Raw genomic sequence first — 16,320 nt, forward strand, 5'->3', positions numbered from 1 at the left:
TCAGCAGGATAATTCAAAAACCAATCAATGGATTTGGGCTGGGTTTGTCAGCAGGATAACTCAAAAACTAATCATCCGACTTGAACAAAACTTTGTGGAGTTGTTGGTAATGGCCCAAGGAACAAGTGATTAAAATCTGGTGATCTGGATCCCGAACCAGAACCAGGACCTTTTTAAAGATTCTTCACCATTACTTGCCTATAAATCTAGACGAATTGAATTGCGGGCCAGAGCAAAACATTCCAGTTCCTAACTCCACAAAAGTAGGCAGAGACGGTGTAACATAGTAAAATGTTCTATCAAGCAGCTTCCTTGGCGGAGGTCTGCTCTATCTGAGTGCTTCTAGTTCAAAACCAAATTGACAGTAGAAAGAGATAAAAACAAGTCCATGCACGTATACGCACACAGAGCCCTGCCAGATTGCACCTGACTCATAACCTCAGAATGATTACACTTTGCAAGGTAGGAACGAGAACACGCTCTTCCTTGGAAAAATACTCCTTAGAAATAACTTCACAATGACAGGTAGATAATGAATGCCAATGGAAATGTGTTAGTCTGGACCCGTAACCAACAAAGGCTATGTTATGCCGTTTCATATGAAAATACTGTATATAAATCCTCCCAAAATAAATATATGTAGTAGGCCTATCTTGTAAAATATTTGAAAGCTAACTCAGAAATTACATTCAGAAAACAATGTCTTTATCTTTTCATAGTGTTTGTTTAAAGGTGTCCCGTAGCTATAAAGTGCTGGAGGAAACACTGAATGCACTCTCAAATGGAGTGATCCTTTTGTCAGGTGATGAGTAGAACAGTCTGTGTTTGTGCACTGAAAGGCAATTGACATATTCCTCTAGGAATGTGCACATTGAAATGTCATGCACTGATGATGGTCTGACTGTGACCGAAACGTCTGCACTGCACTTGCACTTTTTTTGTTTTTCCATATGCCATCAAAGTCAATTATTGCATTCGGCATTGCGGTGTGCGAGTTCTCCTTGTCTGCATCTAGTTAACCCACAGGAACCTACGCACCCACCAGGCACCAAGTCCAGAGGCATGATACCTCCACTGGAAAGAACACATTGAAATGTGAAAAATATATAGAAGAAGAAACTACACGTACATGTATTTCATAACCTGCCAATTCACTTTCCATCAAAAGCGTCATTCAAAAAACAAAAAAGACTACCACATAACAGCCCTCTGGTGCAGTACTATTGTGGACCTCAATGCCTGCTATGGCAAATCTTGCGCATGATGACCTGCACAAATATGTTGAATTTGACATGACTTTGTGGACATGTTTATCTTCTCCCTGTTCTGCACAACCTGTTTTGAATTTGACATGACTTGTTGGACATTGATATATCACCCTCGGGTCGGGTTTGTTTTTGCTATATTGCCCTATGTTTGTTCAGCACATTGGTCAGTGAGTGGTGGGTGGTTATTGTTTTCCAAGAGCTTTATAAATAGACGTGCCTTAGCTTCACTTAACTGGTGTCGCCGTCGCTCTCAGACCTGTGAGGTGATATAAGGTTAAAGCTTCGTGAGAAAGAGAAACATTCCAGGCGATGGAACATTTCTGCCAGTTGCAGCGGTCAGCATCTCCCATTGTTTTCACAGAGGAGAGGGCCCCTGTCCTCCACCTGACTCCTGACACCAGACCTGTGGCCCCCGTCACCCTGCCTGAAGACAAATCTGTGTTTTGTCTGTTTCTCAGTACAGCGGTGGTACGGTTATATAACAGGCCTACAGTTTTGTTGATTTTACAAAAAAATATATACTATGTCATGCAGATCATTGAGCATGGGGCCAAAGCTAAGAGGGGTTGATTTTCAGGACACGCCACACAGCTGACAGCCGGGTTTGAAGAACGAACATTGATTTGCCTCAATCAATGCCTCAATCTACCACTAGTTGAAGCTATAATCAATGCTTACGGAAACGGTGCATCATTGCCATAGCTCCGTAATGCACGCCGTACCTCCAATGGCACGCTGTAGGCCTAATAGTCATTGAAATGTAACTACCATAGCTATGACACAACACATGTAATGCACCATGACTTGGTCATTACATTACTGGTAACAACAAATGTATAAAGCCGTGTCTTAAGGGGTTAAACACTGACACACCGTTGGACATGCTCAAAATTAACTGGTCATCCCCTATCCTGTTAGAATTCACTAAACGTTGTAGATAGTTCACTGTCCTGGCCATACTACTACTATGAAGAGTGAAACTTTGTGCAGTGTAGTATGGACATGCCTATGACAGTCTATCACAACCAGATCCATGGCACCTAACCCCACATTGGTCCAGAAATCTTATCTAAACAACTACGTTGCTTTGGATTAAAGTCTCAGTTAACAGCAATGTACTGTAAAGTCAGAGGTGTCAAAAGTAAAAGTAAAAAAAAAGAAACACAGTTTCCTTCCAGCATAGGTAACTTGTCTGAGTAAAAAGTAGACCTGTGTACTTGTCTTAATCAGACTTTGCACTGGTTGGATCAAGTTTGCGGTGGGTCCTTGAAGGGTTTTTTAATATTTTTCAGTAACATCACAGTCTATCTATCTCATGAGTTACAATGGAGTAAATGGAGTAACAGGTGTGTATCATGTGCTAGTGCTGTAATATCATGTGCTAGTGCTGTAATTACACCACAAATTTACTTTTACTTTTACTTTTGACACCTCTGTGTAAAGTACTGTATCTGAGGTACTAATGATAACATGGTCCAAGCGCTCTCCTCTTTCATAGGTCCCAACAGGTCCAGCGGTGTTCCTGTGGCAGCTTGTTCAGTAGCAGAAACTGAGACTTTCATTATTATATCAAATCATCAAACACATGGCCTTGTCCACATGGCCTTGTCCACTTGCCCACACCAACTGCCCACACAAATGCCAACAATAATACGTCGACTACAATGTGCTTCCTGGGAAATTTTCATGGGAAATAACCTCTGCAGATTCAAACATTTGGTTGGTCAGTGATGGTCAATCTATTGCCCATTTGATTTTAAAAGGTTTTAAAGTTTATCACAGTCTGCCCTCTGCACAACAGGTTAGGGACTTGGTGTTGGGAATGGGGGGTCAGAGGTTTGAAGTCTGCACCAGTATAAAGAATGTGTGTGTGCACTACAGTAGTCTCCTACCAGTGTTCCCCAACTTTTTTCCTGTGTGTTGCATACCCTGGGTTTTTTTGTCCTATTATGAGTACCCCTTCACTCATGCTTCATATCTCTTCCTCTGTCCAAATATGACTAAGTGTCCAAATGTGACATTATTAAGTTTTCCCACGTACCTAGTGTGCTCCACTACCCCTTGTGGTACCAGTACCCACTGGTTGGGAATCACTGTCCGTGGGCCAGATCTGGCCCGGGCATATACAGGTATTTGGCCTGCCATAAGATTGGAACTAATGAACAAATTTGTGGCCATGTGGTTGAGTGATTTGTTAGGCCCTCAGCCTCATTTGTGCTACATAATTTGGTCCTTGGGGAACAATAATTGGAGACCACTGCCCTAATCCATGGCTGATGTGCCCTTGAACAAAGCACCGAACCCCACACTGCTCCAGGGCCTGTACCCTGCCCCTAAGCCCTTGAGTGCAGTACATGCCAGGAGCATTCCATTTCAAATGGAATATTGTCAGTAGTATTCCATTTGAAAAAAAATCTGGAACATTCATGCATGAAAATGCAGTCTGAAACCGAAATTTACAAGACTCTAGAGCAAACCAAATACTGTCTCCATTCTGTTTGAAATCAGAATATTCCTTGTATGTCACTGTGCGCAGGAAGTGCAAGTCTCTCCCTGAGAGCATAGGCGTAATGTAATGTAAAGGGAACTTGTCATGCAAGGGCAGTGCTATTTCTTTTCCTCATATGGTATGCAAACAATTTGGAGGAAGTTGTGTTTGGGTGTCTGTCTACAACCACTGCTGTCTGCCATTTAACAATGAGGGAAGAATGTGGTGCTTCTCGGAAGGCCTGGCTGTTAGAGTAAACTCCTGGACCCTCCTCCTCCTCTAATGGGAAAGTCCACAGCGGAGCGCGCCAGGCCGACAGGAAATCACAGGAAAGTGAAAGGAAAGCCAGGCAGACAGATCACTGGGTGCGGGAGTGTGATAGCGAATGTATGCATGACTGTCTGTGTCTGTGTGTGTGTGTGTGTGTGTGTGTGTGTGTGTGTGTGTGTGTGTGTGTGTGTGTGTGTGTGTGTGTGTGTGTGTGTGTGTGTGTGTGTGTGTGTGTGTGTGTGTGTGTGCGTGGGTGTGGGTGGGAGAGAGGGAGGGAGAGAGAGAGAGAGAGAGAGAGAGAGAGAGAGAGAGAGAGAGAGAGAGAGAGTTAGATATAATGAAAAGGAACAAATATTTTGAGGATCAGCATGATTCATTCCAATGACCGGCACAATTCTTCTAATTATGACTTATCGCCTTTATCAGTCTCTTGCAGACTGCTGAGTGCGGGCATAAAGTAACTAGCGGAGTGACTAATTACCTCTCGCAATACTGGGCCGGTTGTCTACTCTGTCCCATGGAGACTCTCTCTCTCTCTCTCTCTCTCTGTCTGTCTCTCTCTCTCTCTCTCTGCAGAGTCGCCGACAGCTTCGACCAGGCCTGTTCTAGGCCCCTTTTCCTGGGGGCGGGACAGCTGACCAGATGTGACCTGACCTCTGTGTGTGTGTGTGTGTTATATCTAGGCCTATGGTCTGTCCACGGAGAAGCTGGTTGTTATCAGTGTGTCATGGAGTACTATTGCCACTCAGACTAAATAAAGAAACAAAAGGGGTGACAAAAATGTAGTCATTTAATGAAGACCTATGTTATTTTGGAATGAGAAAACGTGGGCTCTGTATTCCTGATAAAAACATGGCTATTAAAATGGGATATTAGTTCTGACCAAACATTTGACATCATTAGGCAACAAGTGTGCCTCACACAAATATACAAATTTACGCGAAATATGCTTAGCCTTAAGTGTCTATGGTGCTTTAAATGTAAGCAACAATTGCACTAGGTTGGGGCTAGGTTACTAATTTAACCAAGTGACCTGATAGGATCAAATTGCGTACAGTAATAGACAGTAACAGAAGGCTGCGCGCAAGCCGCTATAATGCGCGTGCGCACTTGTCGATGGCACTGTTCTGTCAAGTCAGTGCTGGTCAGCCAATGACGCATTGAGGGCAGACGGTGATAGGAAAAAAAACAGACAATTATGGCGGAAGCTCTGAACAAAGTCCCTGACGTTGAAATAGATCCTGAAGGAAAGTTCAAATACATTTTAGTTAGGTTAAAAGTAAAAGATGGAGACGCTTCGAAAGACATTGTCAGAGGCACAAAAAGTGCCGAGTACCACAGTAAGTTCATTCGCCCGTGGGTGCCTTGCTAAGTTGCTACATGCTCTGAATTGTAATGCAGCTTCCCGACGAAACAAGTGACAACAACAAATGAGTGCTTCTGCAAATATAATCACACGTGTTTAAAGTGTGCAGCCAAAAGCGGGACGAACGCGGACCCTATCCAAGAGCTGAAAAAGTCATAGTGAAGTGAACGGAGGTTATTTTCAGAGGTTGCTGGTGCTGCTTCTCCATTGGCTGCACAGTAACTCGTCACGCCCACTAACTCACAGGCACTTGACTGTGCAATGTGTGTAGGCCCTATTCATAGTTGCTAAATTCATGTATCATTGGCCCTAGGCCTGTGCCTTTTTGAAGTGTAATGCTGTATGTTTCCAAATAAATCATCCAAACGTATTGTGCATGACAACATTGACCAGGCAAGAGCTGTTTATTTGTTTAAGTGTGTATTCTTAACTTGTTCTGTAGACCACATATTTGAGAAGGTGAAGCCTGCAATGGAGGCTCTTGGCCTGGAGTGTTCAGTTCTTGGCGGAGGCAAGATTGAGCACAACAACACGGACAAGAAGATGCACGTCTTTGGAGAATCAACCGTAAGTACATACTGTTGCTATCAGGAAGGCTATCGTCATTCCACTTCAGTAGCCTACACCCATATTGTTGTTCTTTGCAGAAATTTCATTGTAAAATACACTTCACCAAGCAAGAGCACATTTTTGCTTTTATAGTTTCTTACTCGTGTAAGCAAGAACCTTCTTCGGCAGTGTCAGTGCCATTCATAATGTAGGTGTTTGAGTGTGCGTGTGTGTTTATGCAATGTGACATGTGAGGGAGAGAGAGCGAGAGAGAGAGAGCAAGCGAGCGAGTCAGTCAGTCAATTTCAGATTTACCCTCTTTGTTGTGTGCAGGCTTTTGGCAAGGCGGACCATGCTGTGTCAGTGGAGAAGCTGAAAGCCGTATTCAAAGACTACGACATCACCTGGTCTGATGACAAGAAATAGGATCGAACACTGCTGCCTGTAGTTTCAGAGGTTACTAGTGCACTGGCACTTCTTGCAGATGAAGCCATACGAACGGGCACATAATGTTGTGTAACCTGTTAGTACTGGTACATGTGTAAATACAGAACACAATTTTCACAAAAGTAATGTGCTTCGTATTTTTTTTTTGTCTCAGACCTACAAGGCAGGAGGCTCTGTTGATCTTTTGGAGCTTGCAAGAAGTAGGCTACTTCTAGGCGGTCGTTTTTTTTGGGCCCCAAATTTGAAATATGCAGTATGCGGTAGTATGCAGTAAATCTTGTCTTGGACATAACGCTATGAGTAATTTTCCTTCTCTCAATCGGAAGGGCTACATGGTCTGCGTCGCTGAACTATTGATACTTGTTCCACAGATGATCATTTGGGCAGAAATCTGAAATGAAACATTTACATCTCTGTTTAGGCGACAACTGATACAAAGTCAACTAATACACACACACACACACACACACACACACACACACACACACACTGAAGCAGCGGTACGTCTGGTGGGGCGCACAGGTCATCAGCACTCTTCCTGTCCATCTAGTATGAACACTTCTGGTCATCAGTCTTTTTCCTGACCATGTAGTGCAGGCAGGACCGGATTAATGCACAGGCTAGATATGGCTGCAGCCTCGGGCCCCCACCTGTCAGGAGGCCCCCACAGGCTAGATAGGGCTGCAGCCTAGGGCCCGCACCTGCCAGGGGCCCCTAGACTCCTACATAAATATGACACTATCTATGTAAATTTGTTGCAAAGAATGCCTTCCGGGGAGGGGGGGGGGGGGGGTGGTGTCAGCAACCTGTAGCAACCTGTCTTAGACACATTTCCAAGGACCCCTTCAAAATCGCACCACATGTTAGAGAAATATCAGAGATCTGCTTAAACTCGCTCTGCTGTACCATTGTTCATCTATTGCATTTGTTTAAAAAAAAAATGTACAGGGACCCACTGGCAAAATGCAGTGGACCTCCAGGGGGTCTCCGAACTCCACTTTGAGAACTGCTGCTCTAGTGTGTGAACCCTGACTCCTCTGCTCACGTCACCTGCGTACTTGTTTGACCAATCAGCTGTGGCTGTTGGCACTGGTCCGGTCTGCAAAGGCAAAGGCTATCTGAACTCTCAAGATGTCCTCGCGTGAGAGGAAATATAAAAAGAAATGGCCTCTTTCCTCAAAAGTCACTTTAGAGAGAGAGAGAGAGAGTCTTAATTGCATTTGTTACTTCACCACAGTTACTTTATCGGACAAACACATTTGTTTAGAGGGGCTATTTTTATTGACCAGATTGACCAAGTATGCACTGGTACTTGCGATCTGCATTTAATGTACTTTACTGTTTACATCAGCTGCTGCAGTTCTCTGACAATCAGAAACACTTGACCATTCATCATGTATTTGTATTTTGTCGTTTTGTACATCCACCGATGACGATGGGAAACACACACCATCACCAGCACCACCACAGGAAGAGAGTAGCCTACCGTGGAAAGTCAAGTCTGAAGTAGCCCCCTGTGGTATTTCTGTTCCATTATTTTCCCACTTTCTTCGTCTCCTAGTTTTCACCAGAGCCCAAAGGAAAAACACAGCTATCAGTTATTCTAATCAGTCCTGTCTGAAAGGTTTTGTTGTGTAAAGAAAATGACGGCACCATGCCAAAATAATAACAATTTCACCGAAAATGGGGTTGCATAAATAATGAGACTTTATCTTGTGTAAACCTACATCTGTCCCGTTCTCTCTCTCTCTCTCTCTCTCTCTCTCTCTCTCTCTCTCTCTCTCTCTTTCTCTCTCACTTGGAAAAGCATCATTCACATTAGTCCTGTCATGTCCTTGTGTCTAAAGAAGTGAGCAGATAGGAAGAAGCTGATAACAAGGCAAGTAAAGGAATGTTTGTGGAGATAGAGACCTGTTATTCTCAATGAGCTGCTGTTAATGCCACGCCACCCTCGGGGGCCTATACTACACAGCTGGTTCAGGATAAGTTACGGTTAAGTTAAGAGGTAAATCATCTAATTGAAGAGCCTGGAGTCCTCATTTTCCTAAGAAAAGCTCTTGTATTAGATGATTTACCTCTTAACTGAATCTTAACTTATCCTGAACCAGCTTTGTGAAGTGAAGTGAAAGTGAAAGCCCAACTGGGAAACTCCAACTCCCATTGTCATTGTGACACAGCACTCCACGGCACACAAGTGAACACTGCACACTGCACACAGCGAAATTGCATTTATGCCTCAGCCGTGCAAAGGGGGCAGCCCTCAATGGCACCCCAAGGGAGCAGTGCGGCAGGACGGTACCATGCTCAGGGTACCTCAGTCATGGAGCAGGATGGGGGCGGCTTCCAGTAAAGGGGCCGGACATAGAATCTGCAAAGCGGCGAGCAGCACAGTGTCCAAGGTTAGGCTGCAAAACAAGCGAATGGCTTTCCAGACAGGACAGCTATTCGCTTTTCTATTTCCTAGTAACCTTATGATGGTCTATTTATGTGGACTGTTTTAAGGCGAGACGTGGCAGGTGAATAGGGTAAACATTTTAAATTCAAGGGATCATTATGAAACTTTACCAGTTGATTACATACATCAGTATTGAAAAAAATATGTATTACAAGTTTTTGAAATTTGCATATTCAATTATGCAATTAAATATGCGCGATTTTGCATATATTTCTGGTGCATGAATTTTTAACTGTGATGAAGCTAGGACCAAACATCATTTTTAAATTTTGTTCATATATAAAATGACAAAAAAAAATCCTCAAATGTATTTTAGGATATCTGCTTTTATGACCTGGGAAATCAAAATATACTTTCCAAGGCCTTAAAAACCCTATTTTTGCCATGATTTCCAGGTAAAATGACCCATAAATATGGCCAATTTATAAAGACAAGACATCCATGCGAACATGTCTTCATCACAATGCTATGTGTGAAGATGGAAAGTATGGTGTACCTAGGTTCAACATACACAGAGAAATGTGTACCTAAACATGAAAAAAAACACTGATTTTGAGAAAACGGCATTTAAAGATTTATATAGGGGATTTGCATACATTCATAAAGCAAAAATGTACTAGAATGCAGAATAAAGGCTCAAGCTCTTGGTCATAACAATTCTGAATATACAGTATAAAGAACATTTAAACAAATAATTTAATAAGCCATAGAAAGCATCAACAGCTGTAATAGGCTGGTTAATTATACAGTATTGTGCAGGTGAGGTAGACCCTATATTTGAGCTTATACATATCACCATGAAAATGTACCCGTTCATAACTTGAATCAAAATTAAAATAGTTCCAATCATAGTGGGTTGGTTGGGGTGGCCCTGTTTCTTTTTCGTTATCTCTTTGTTTTTTTTGTTTTTTTTGTTTTTTTCGTTTCTTTGGGTGTTTTTAATAGGCGAAGCAGCAGCCCGTGGATGGTCATCAAGAAGGTAGGCATTGACATTTAGGAGGGGTGTCCTTAGAATCTTTTAGCTGTAACTGCGACAACTGATTACCCCTGTTACGAATTGGCAATGAGCACCTTATGCGGCCTAACACATACCGCAGGGGTTGGGGAGTTCTATAGTGCATTGGTTTGGATAGCGGCAGTTGAACTGCCTGGTCTCCTTATTTTCTTGTGTCACTGGGTCCCCTCTGTATCAGAGGCACAAGAGTGCACAAGAGCACAAAAAATGCATGTTTTGTGTAATCTTTTTTTAGTAGACTATAGCAATTAATTGATTTGTATACATAACATTGGGCCTACATTTCCACCCCTGCACCATATGTCGCCCCCTCTACCTGTTCTTGCTGGTTGGTGCCTTTTCACTTTTCTTTCAGTGCTCTCATGCTTTCTCCTTTTCTTTGCTTGAGGAGACATGATGGCTTTGGCTACCCTCAGCATGTCAGCATGTCAGTTAGCTTTCCAGACAGGACAGATATTTGCTTCTCTATTTCTTAGTAACCTTATGATGGCCTATTTATGTGGATTGTTTTAAATAAGATTTCACTATCATGTGAATGCATAGGAGTGATATCCCCTACCTGAAGTGTTGGTTGTTGCAAATTATGCACGGCCACAGATAACACACAAAGGCCTATATATTTTCTTTTTTGTCAGACATTTTGGGGGGCCAGAACCTTGCCATCCAAGGGCCGCATCTGGCTCCAGGGCCGCCATTTGAATAGCCCTGAACCTTATATCAAGACTTTGAAGGCCTTTGTATCAGTTTCAATGTTACTGCACTTAAGCTTGGTAGGGCAGAATACTCAAGGCATTAGTATTTTTATTTAATGCGGAGGAGTTGTTAAGTATTTTTGCTGTCGTTAGTTTTTTTTTTTTAATTCATGACACACCACCACAAATGGGTGCCTTTTTTAAATGGAATGACAAGTCTGTGTGTGTGTGTGTGAGAGAGAGAGAGGCAAGGAAGTGTGTGTGATGCATAGCAAATTCAGCACAGTGAGTAATACTTCATGCTCTTTATTCATGGCAGGTGACGTCTCACATCAGAACCAGTCTGTTTATCAGAGATTACAAATGACAGTGAATTAGACCACTACTCATTTACAAACCCCACACGGTAAACTGTGAGATGTTCTTTCAGAGAACACGTCACCACTGTATATGGATTCATTAACAACATCTGAATATGACGCTATTGAGAGCCGTGTCATCCCCCCAGCCCTGTGGTCGCTCTATCTTGGTCCGGATGCCACAGATGCCCCTGGTACATGAGCTGCTCCAACCGCCCCAACTGCCCCAGGTGAGCCCAGCACCAGTCAGGAGTCTGCCGTCGGTGCAGCGGAACATGATGTTATTGGCAGCGGTGTCATCCCCCCAGCCTTGGGGACGTTCGACGCGGAGCCTGAAGGAGCGAAGGTATCCGGCACAGCCACAAGTCCGGTAAGATGTCCAGCGTCCCCATCTTTAAAAACAACCCAGAGAGGTAAAGTAGTATTTAGTACTAGTTACCTCTGGCAAGGAGGTTGTGTTTTTGGTCACGTTGGTTTGTTTGCCTGTGTTTCTTTGTCTTTCTGGCAGAAGGATAACTCAAACAGTTATGCAAGGATTTTGAAGGATTTTTTAAAAAAAGATTCTTCACCACTGCAGGATAGGGCAAAACTCCACAAAAACAAGGCAGAAAGACTTGACATTTTTTTTAACATAGTCAAATGTTCTATCAAACAGCTTTCTTGAGGTGTGCACTCTGAGTGTATATTTTGTCTTAGTTCACCCAACAGTTAGAAACAGTATTGGGTAACACTTTAGCTGAATAGAGTCTACATAAGGGTGCCATTAGAATGACATTGTAGATGTTTGTGACTGTTGTCACAATATGTCATTGGGATTTTGGAATGTCATGACACCCAAACAATGTCCACTTTACATGTCTAAAACCTAATGACATCTTACAAAAACAGCCATAAACTTCAATAATGTGTGATGTCAGTCTTGTGACAGTTACATGACCACCATTATGAGTAGACCCGGATAGAGGACTGCACTGTTACAATGGACATACCTCTGTATTGGTTTCGGAGACATTATCAGGAGTTAATTACACTTAGTCATTATTATAAGTCATAATAAGTTAAGTAGTCATAATTCAACACTTGGTCATTGTCTTAGTTAAAGCAATGTATTCTGGACTTCAAATGTTAATGTTTTTGACCAGTCTCGTCACCAGATAGGCTACGTACAGTATATAGGACTTGCGGTACCAAACCTACCGTCCTTCAGACGATGCGATGATGCGCCGGGCGCTGTAGTTGTTCACGTGTCTGCAGAGAAGTCTGATGCCATTGAGTGCCGTATCATCTCCTCCTCCCTGTCTGCCCTCCACCTGTGCCAACAACCATGAAAAGGCAATATTACATGTACATTGTCATAGAATAGAATAGAATAGAATAGAATAGAAAAGAAAAGAAAAGAATAGAATAGAATAGAATAGAATAGAATAGAATAGAAAAGAAAAGAAAAGAATAGAGCACATAACATAGAAAAATATAATAAATAAGTACTATTGCATCCCCCATACAATGTACTGTACAGTAGCTCACCTTCAGACTGAAGCCAAATGCCCGGTAGCCACTGGGACATGAGACCGTCCTGCCCCAACTGCCCCATCTGCCCCCATTGGACACAGATATTGACCCCACAGGAGGAAAGGCCAATGGGACAATCACCAGCAGAACGAAAAGGAGTGACATCCTCCCTCAGCTAGCAAAAGATAAACCTGAAGAGGATACAAATTCACATTCACATGAAATTCAGCATGAACAGTCCTGATTAAACAGCCACAGGATTACAGAGAAATAGATTATTTTGACGTCCTTCCTCCACAAGCAAACTATGAATGCAGAGAAGACACATAATCACTTGTGTTTCATTACAAATGTTACTCCTGAAAAAAACATCCATAGGAATTCATGTATTGAAACAATTACTTTTTACGATACAGAGGTTTGAATTGATAGTTACCGTGCTCCACAAGCAAACTATGACTGTTGAATGATGAGTCCTCTTCAACTTCTTCAGAGCTTTGACCAGAGTTGGCAGCACCATTACCTTTATATCCCTTGTGGCACACAGACAATATTTGTTTAAGTAAATGCAACTTCTTCCAAGAAAACACACTTTAATAAAATATTGGTTAAGAATAGATACTGATCAGATTATGTTGTGTCATCACATTACAGAAGGGTTTTAGATATATCTCACTGTTTTGTCAGTCGACTCAGAGATGCATGATGTGTGTATTCAAGAGATTCAAGATAAGACAATGACACATTCGCCACTTGATAACCCAACAGTGCTACAGTCTACCTGTGTGTGTACATGTGTACATGTGCATATCCGATTCACATAGATAAATGAAGACAAGTAGAACTCAACGGCAAAGCGTTGGATCTGAAAGTGATAGTCCACCTGAGGAACTCCAAATCCCATTGTCGTTGTGACACAGCGCTCAACAAAATTGCATTTAGGCCTGACCTGTGCAAGGTGGCATCCCCCAATGGCGCCCTATATGGGAGGATGGGGGAGAGCACTGCTTTAATACTCTGTCCACCAACCTGGCAGGTCAGGAGTCGAATCGGAAACCTTTGGGAATAAGTCTGATGCCCTAACTGCTTACCCATGACTGCCTATATGCGATGACCCGCCTGTGCCCTTTTCCTCTCCCTAAACCTTATATTTTTATTTACTTATTTATAACAAAGTAACATCATCGGGTACTGACAAGTCAAGGGAAGCGTGAGCAATACAGCAGCTTATTGAAATTGCCAGAAGTTCTCCTTTAACAACTTACTCTTCCTGCAAGTAGTCAGGAACTGCCATAGACATGAACTGCCTTGCCTGGTTACCACCAGGCCTAATCACAAGTGAGATCGAAACAATTGTGTAGAACATAAGGAAGTATGGGTGTTCCCAGGCTATGAACTGCCATGATCAGGGCCGGGTTAAGAAGGCCTGCGGCCCGTAGGCTACAGGTTGCTGTAGAGGGCACATTTCATAACAAATTTAAATACACATCGTCATAATTCCAACCCAAGACTATTATTTATAAGATTTAAAACTCTACCAGATATGGCAGACTAAATTATCAATACCATATCTTCTTACATTTCTCCAATTATATAGATTCCACCTCCTTTGGTTGTGTGTGTGTTTGTGTGTGTGTGTGTGTGGGGGGGGGGGGGGGGGGGGGTACAGGTTGGGTACAGGTGGAGCCCCTAGGCTGTATCCATCTCTAGCCTGTGCATTAATTCCGCCCTGGCCATGATCATCTTGCCAGTCCCACCCCATGCCAGTAGGAAGCCTGTGAAAGAATCTCATCCATGGCTGACTTTGCCTTTTGCAATGCATCTACAATAAGCACATGTTGTCCCAGAGCAAGTCATGAATGCCCCTAAATATGATGTGTCTCGCTGTATGAAACATACTGGTGATGTAGTCCCGTTGACTGTGTATCCACTGTCCATTACTTATACAGAGGTGAAGACTGACCATGTAATAGCTTATAACATCTCACAGTGGATTTACTTTACTATGGCATTCATGGGTAAGCGGTTAGAGTGTCAGACTCCCAAAGGTACCGTCCTGCAGCACTACTCCCTTGGGGCGCCATTGGGGGCTGCCCCCTTGCACGGGTGAGGCATAAATGCAATTTCATTGTGTGCAGTGTGCAATGAACACATGTGTGCTGTGGAGTGCTGTGTCACAATAACAATGGGAGTTTCAGTTTCCCAGTTGGGCTTTCACGGTTTCACTTTGTACATGCCAAGCCAGAGATCATGGCCGCCAAAATATGAAATGGTAAATAGTCACTCATCGATAGAGTGGAGTGGCCATCACCAGGGTTGTGTGTGTGCTCTGACTGTCACACCAGCCCAAAAGCCGTTGCTTTTTGGTTTGGTCCTTAGAGATACCCCAGAAGGGTCTGGTTTGAATCCTGGTGGGGGAACTCTACTCCCCGCCTTATGTAACCCTGGTTCATATTGTCATAAAACAGAGACTGTGGTCCCTGCCGTGGCCAACCGGTAGGGCACTTGCCTGCTATGCGGCCTTTGCCGACCCCTTCCCATCTCTCTTCCAATTCACTTCCTGCCCACCTCTCACACTGTCCTATCAATAATGGTCGAAAAAGACCATGGTACCATCCCGTCACACTGCACTCTTTCGAGCGCCATTGTGGGCTGCTCCCCTTGCAAAGGTGAGGCATAAATGCAATTCGGTTGTGTGCAGTGTTCACTTGTGTGCTGAGGAGTGCTGTCACAATGACAATGGGAGTTTGAGTTTTTGACTTTCACTTCACTTTCAGCCACCAAATCTGCCCTCTAAAGGCTCCCATGGACAATGCCATGGAGGCAGCAAAAATAATTCATGTATGTATTTTGCCTTGGACCCGCAAATTGGTATTGGTGTCTGTGTGTATGTGTGTGTGTGTGCGTGTGTGTGTGTTGTCGAAGTTGAGCCAACATTTCTTCATTAATATTTACAATTATTTATTGGAAATTAACATAATATCTTCACATGAAGAATACCTTCATTTTAGAGATGTTTTAGGCTACTCTCAAATGTGCTTCTCTGCCAGCAATAGAATGCTGGGGCCTAGCTGAGTCCAGAAGACAGCTGCCCTGTCGTAAGCTTAGCTATAGAGGTGTCGATTGTCACACAGTCACTTGGGCTGGAGTTAGTGAGTTGGGTAGGCCCATGGAGTGACCATCGCCATATTTGACTTAGTCAGTTAGAGGCTGAATTGACCATATTTGTGTATGCCCATGTGAAAAACCCATATACTTAAAGTGTACTTTTTTTGACCGTACTTAGTACAAAGTGTACTATTTTCGGCGATTTAAAGTGCGCTTCATTGCACTATTAGTGCGCTGAAGCACTATTAAAGCAGTACTTCAGCACACTTGCAGCACACTGAGGATGCTAAATTGGCACCGCTTTCGGACAGCTTTAAGTGTACTACAAGCATACTTTTGAAAGTATGCTCCAAAAACGCTTTTCATGCATTCGTATGGCATTAAGAGTGTGCTTGAGTACACTTCTATAACATTTTATTGTTACTAGAAGTTCAATAAAAGTATATTAACTTCATGCTTCTTTGGACTACATTGGAACATTTTTAGTCTGTAAAAAGTATATCATATTAAGTATTGTAAATATATAACAGGTATGCTTGAAGTATATTTAAAGTACACTCCCAAGTACATGACATATACTGTAAATGTAATACTACAATCCATGCTATTCCTCAGAGCTTGTACACACCCACATTTCACAGTAGTGTTACAGTATGCATGCCTAGCACAACTGACATTTACAATCATTGCATTGTTACAGAGATTTCAATCTTGCTCCATCTTCCTACAGTTGATCGTTTGAATTGACCATTAATGATGACCCTCTATACTTTGTTTGAACAACTAGGTCC

The 16,320-nt window shown here is 42.9% G+C and overlaps 3 protein-coding genes across 3 annotated transcripts in view; 1 reads left to right on the plus strand and 2 right to left on the minus strand.

The window, feature by feature from the left end:
- The window catches only part of LOC134450952 (elastase-1-like), a 176,333-nt gene that overhangs the window by 53,589 nt on the left and 106,424 nt on the right, over positions 1-16,320 (minus strand). The window lies entirely within an intron of this gene.
- si:dkey-51e6.1 lies at positions 5,137-6,514 on the plus strand. The gene is made up of 3 exons (XM_063200134.1): positions 5,137-5,366; positions 5,835-5,959; positions 6,275-6,514. Exons 1-3 carry the CDS (start codon positions 5,225-5,227, stop codon positions 6,365-6,367), a joined length of 360 nt encoding a protein of 119 aa, XP_063056204.1. The 5' UTR covers positions 5,137-5,224; the 3' UTR covers positions 6,368-6,514.
- On the minus strand, positions 10,870-12,586 carry LOC134450486 (vitelline membrane outer layer protein 1-like). The gene is made up of 3 exons (XM_063200329.1): positions 12,437-12,586; positions 12,107-12,219; positions 10,870-11,301 (listed from the first exon to the last, which is right to left on the minus strand). The coding sequence occupies exons 1-3, from the start codon at positions 12,584-12,586 to the stop codon at positions 11,010-11,012; spliced, it is 555 nt and encodes a 184-aa protein (XP_063056399.1). The 3' UTR covers positions 10,870-11,009.

The sequence above is a fragment of the Engraulis encrasicolus genome, chromosome 6 (genome assembly GCF_034702125.1).
Source record: "Engraulis encrasicolus isolate BLACKSEA-1 chromosome 6, IST_EnEncr_1.0, whole genome shotgun sequence".
NCBI classification, from domain to species: domain Eukaryota; kingdom Metazoa; phylum Chordata; class Actinopteri; order Clupeiformes; family Engraulidae; genus Engraulis; species Engraulis encrasicolus.

Excerpts from the sequence above, each read along its gene's own strand:
- si:dkey-51e6.1 (XM_063200134.1), top strand. The coding sequence starts at position 5,225 with ATGGCGGAAGCTCTGAACAAAGTCCCTGACGTTGAAATAGATCCTGAA. Across the intron at positions 5,367-5,834 it reads AAAAAGTGCCGAGTACCACA|ACCACATATTTGAGAAGGTG; the intron begins GTAAGTTCATTC and ends CTTGTTCTGTAG. Across the intron at positions 5,960-6,274 it reads ACGTCTTTGGAGAATCAACC|GCTTTTGGCAAGGCGGACCA; the intron begins GTAAGTACATAC and ends TGTTGTGTGCAG.
- LOC134450486 (XM_063200329.1), bottom strand. The coding sequence starts at position 12,586 with ATGTCACTCCTTTTCGTTCTGCTGGTGATTGTCCCATTGGCCTTTCCT. Across the intron at positions 12,220-12,436 it reads CATTTGGCTTCAGTCTGAAG|GTGGAGGGCAGACAGGGAGG; the intron begins GTGAGCTACTGT and ends TTGTTGGCACAG. Across the intron at positions 11,302-12,106 it reads ATCGCATCGTCTGAAGGACG|ATGGGGACGCTGGACATCTT; the intron begins GTAGGTTTGGTA and ends TTGTTTTTAAAG.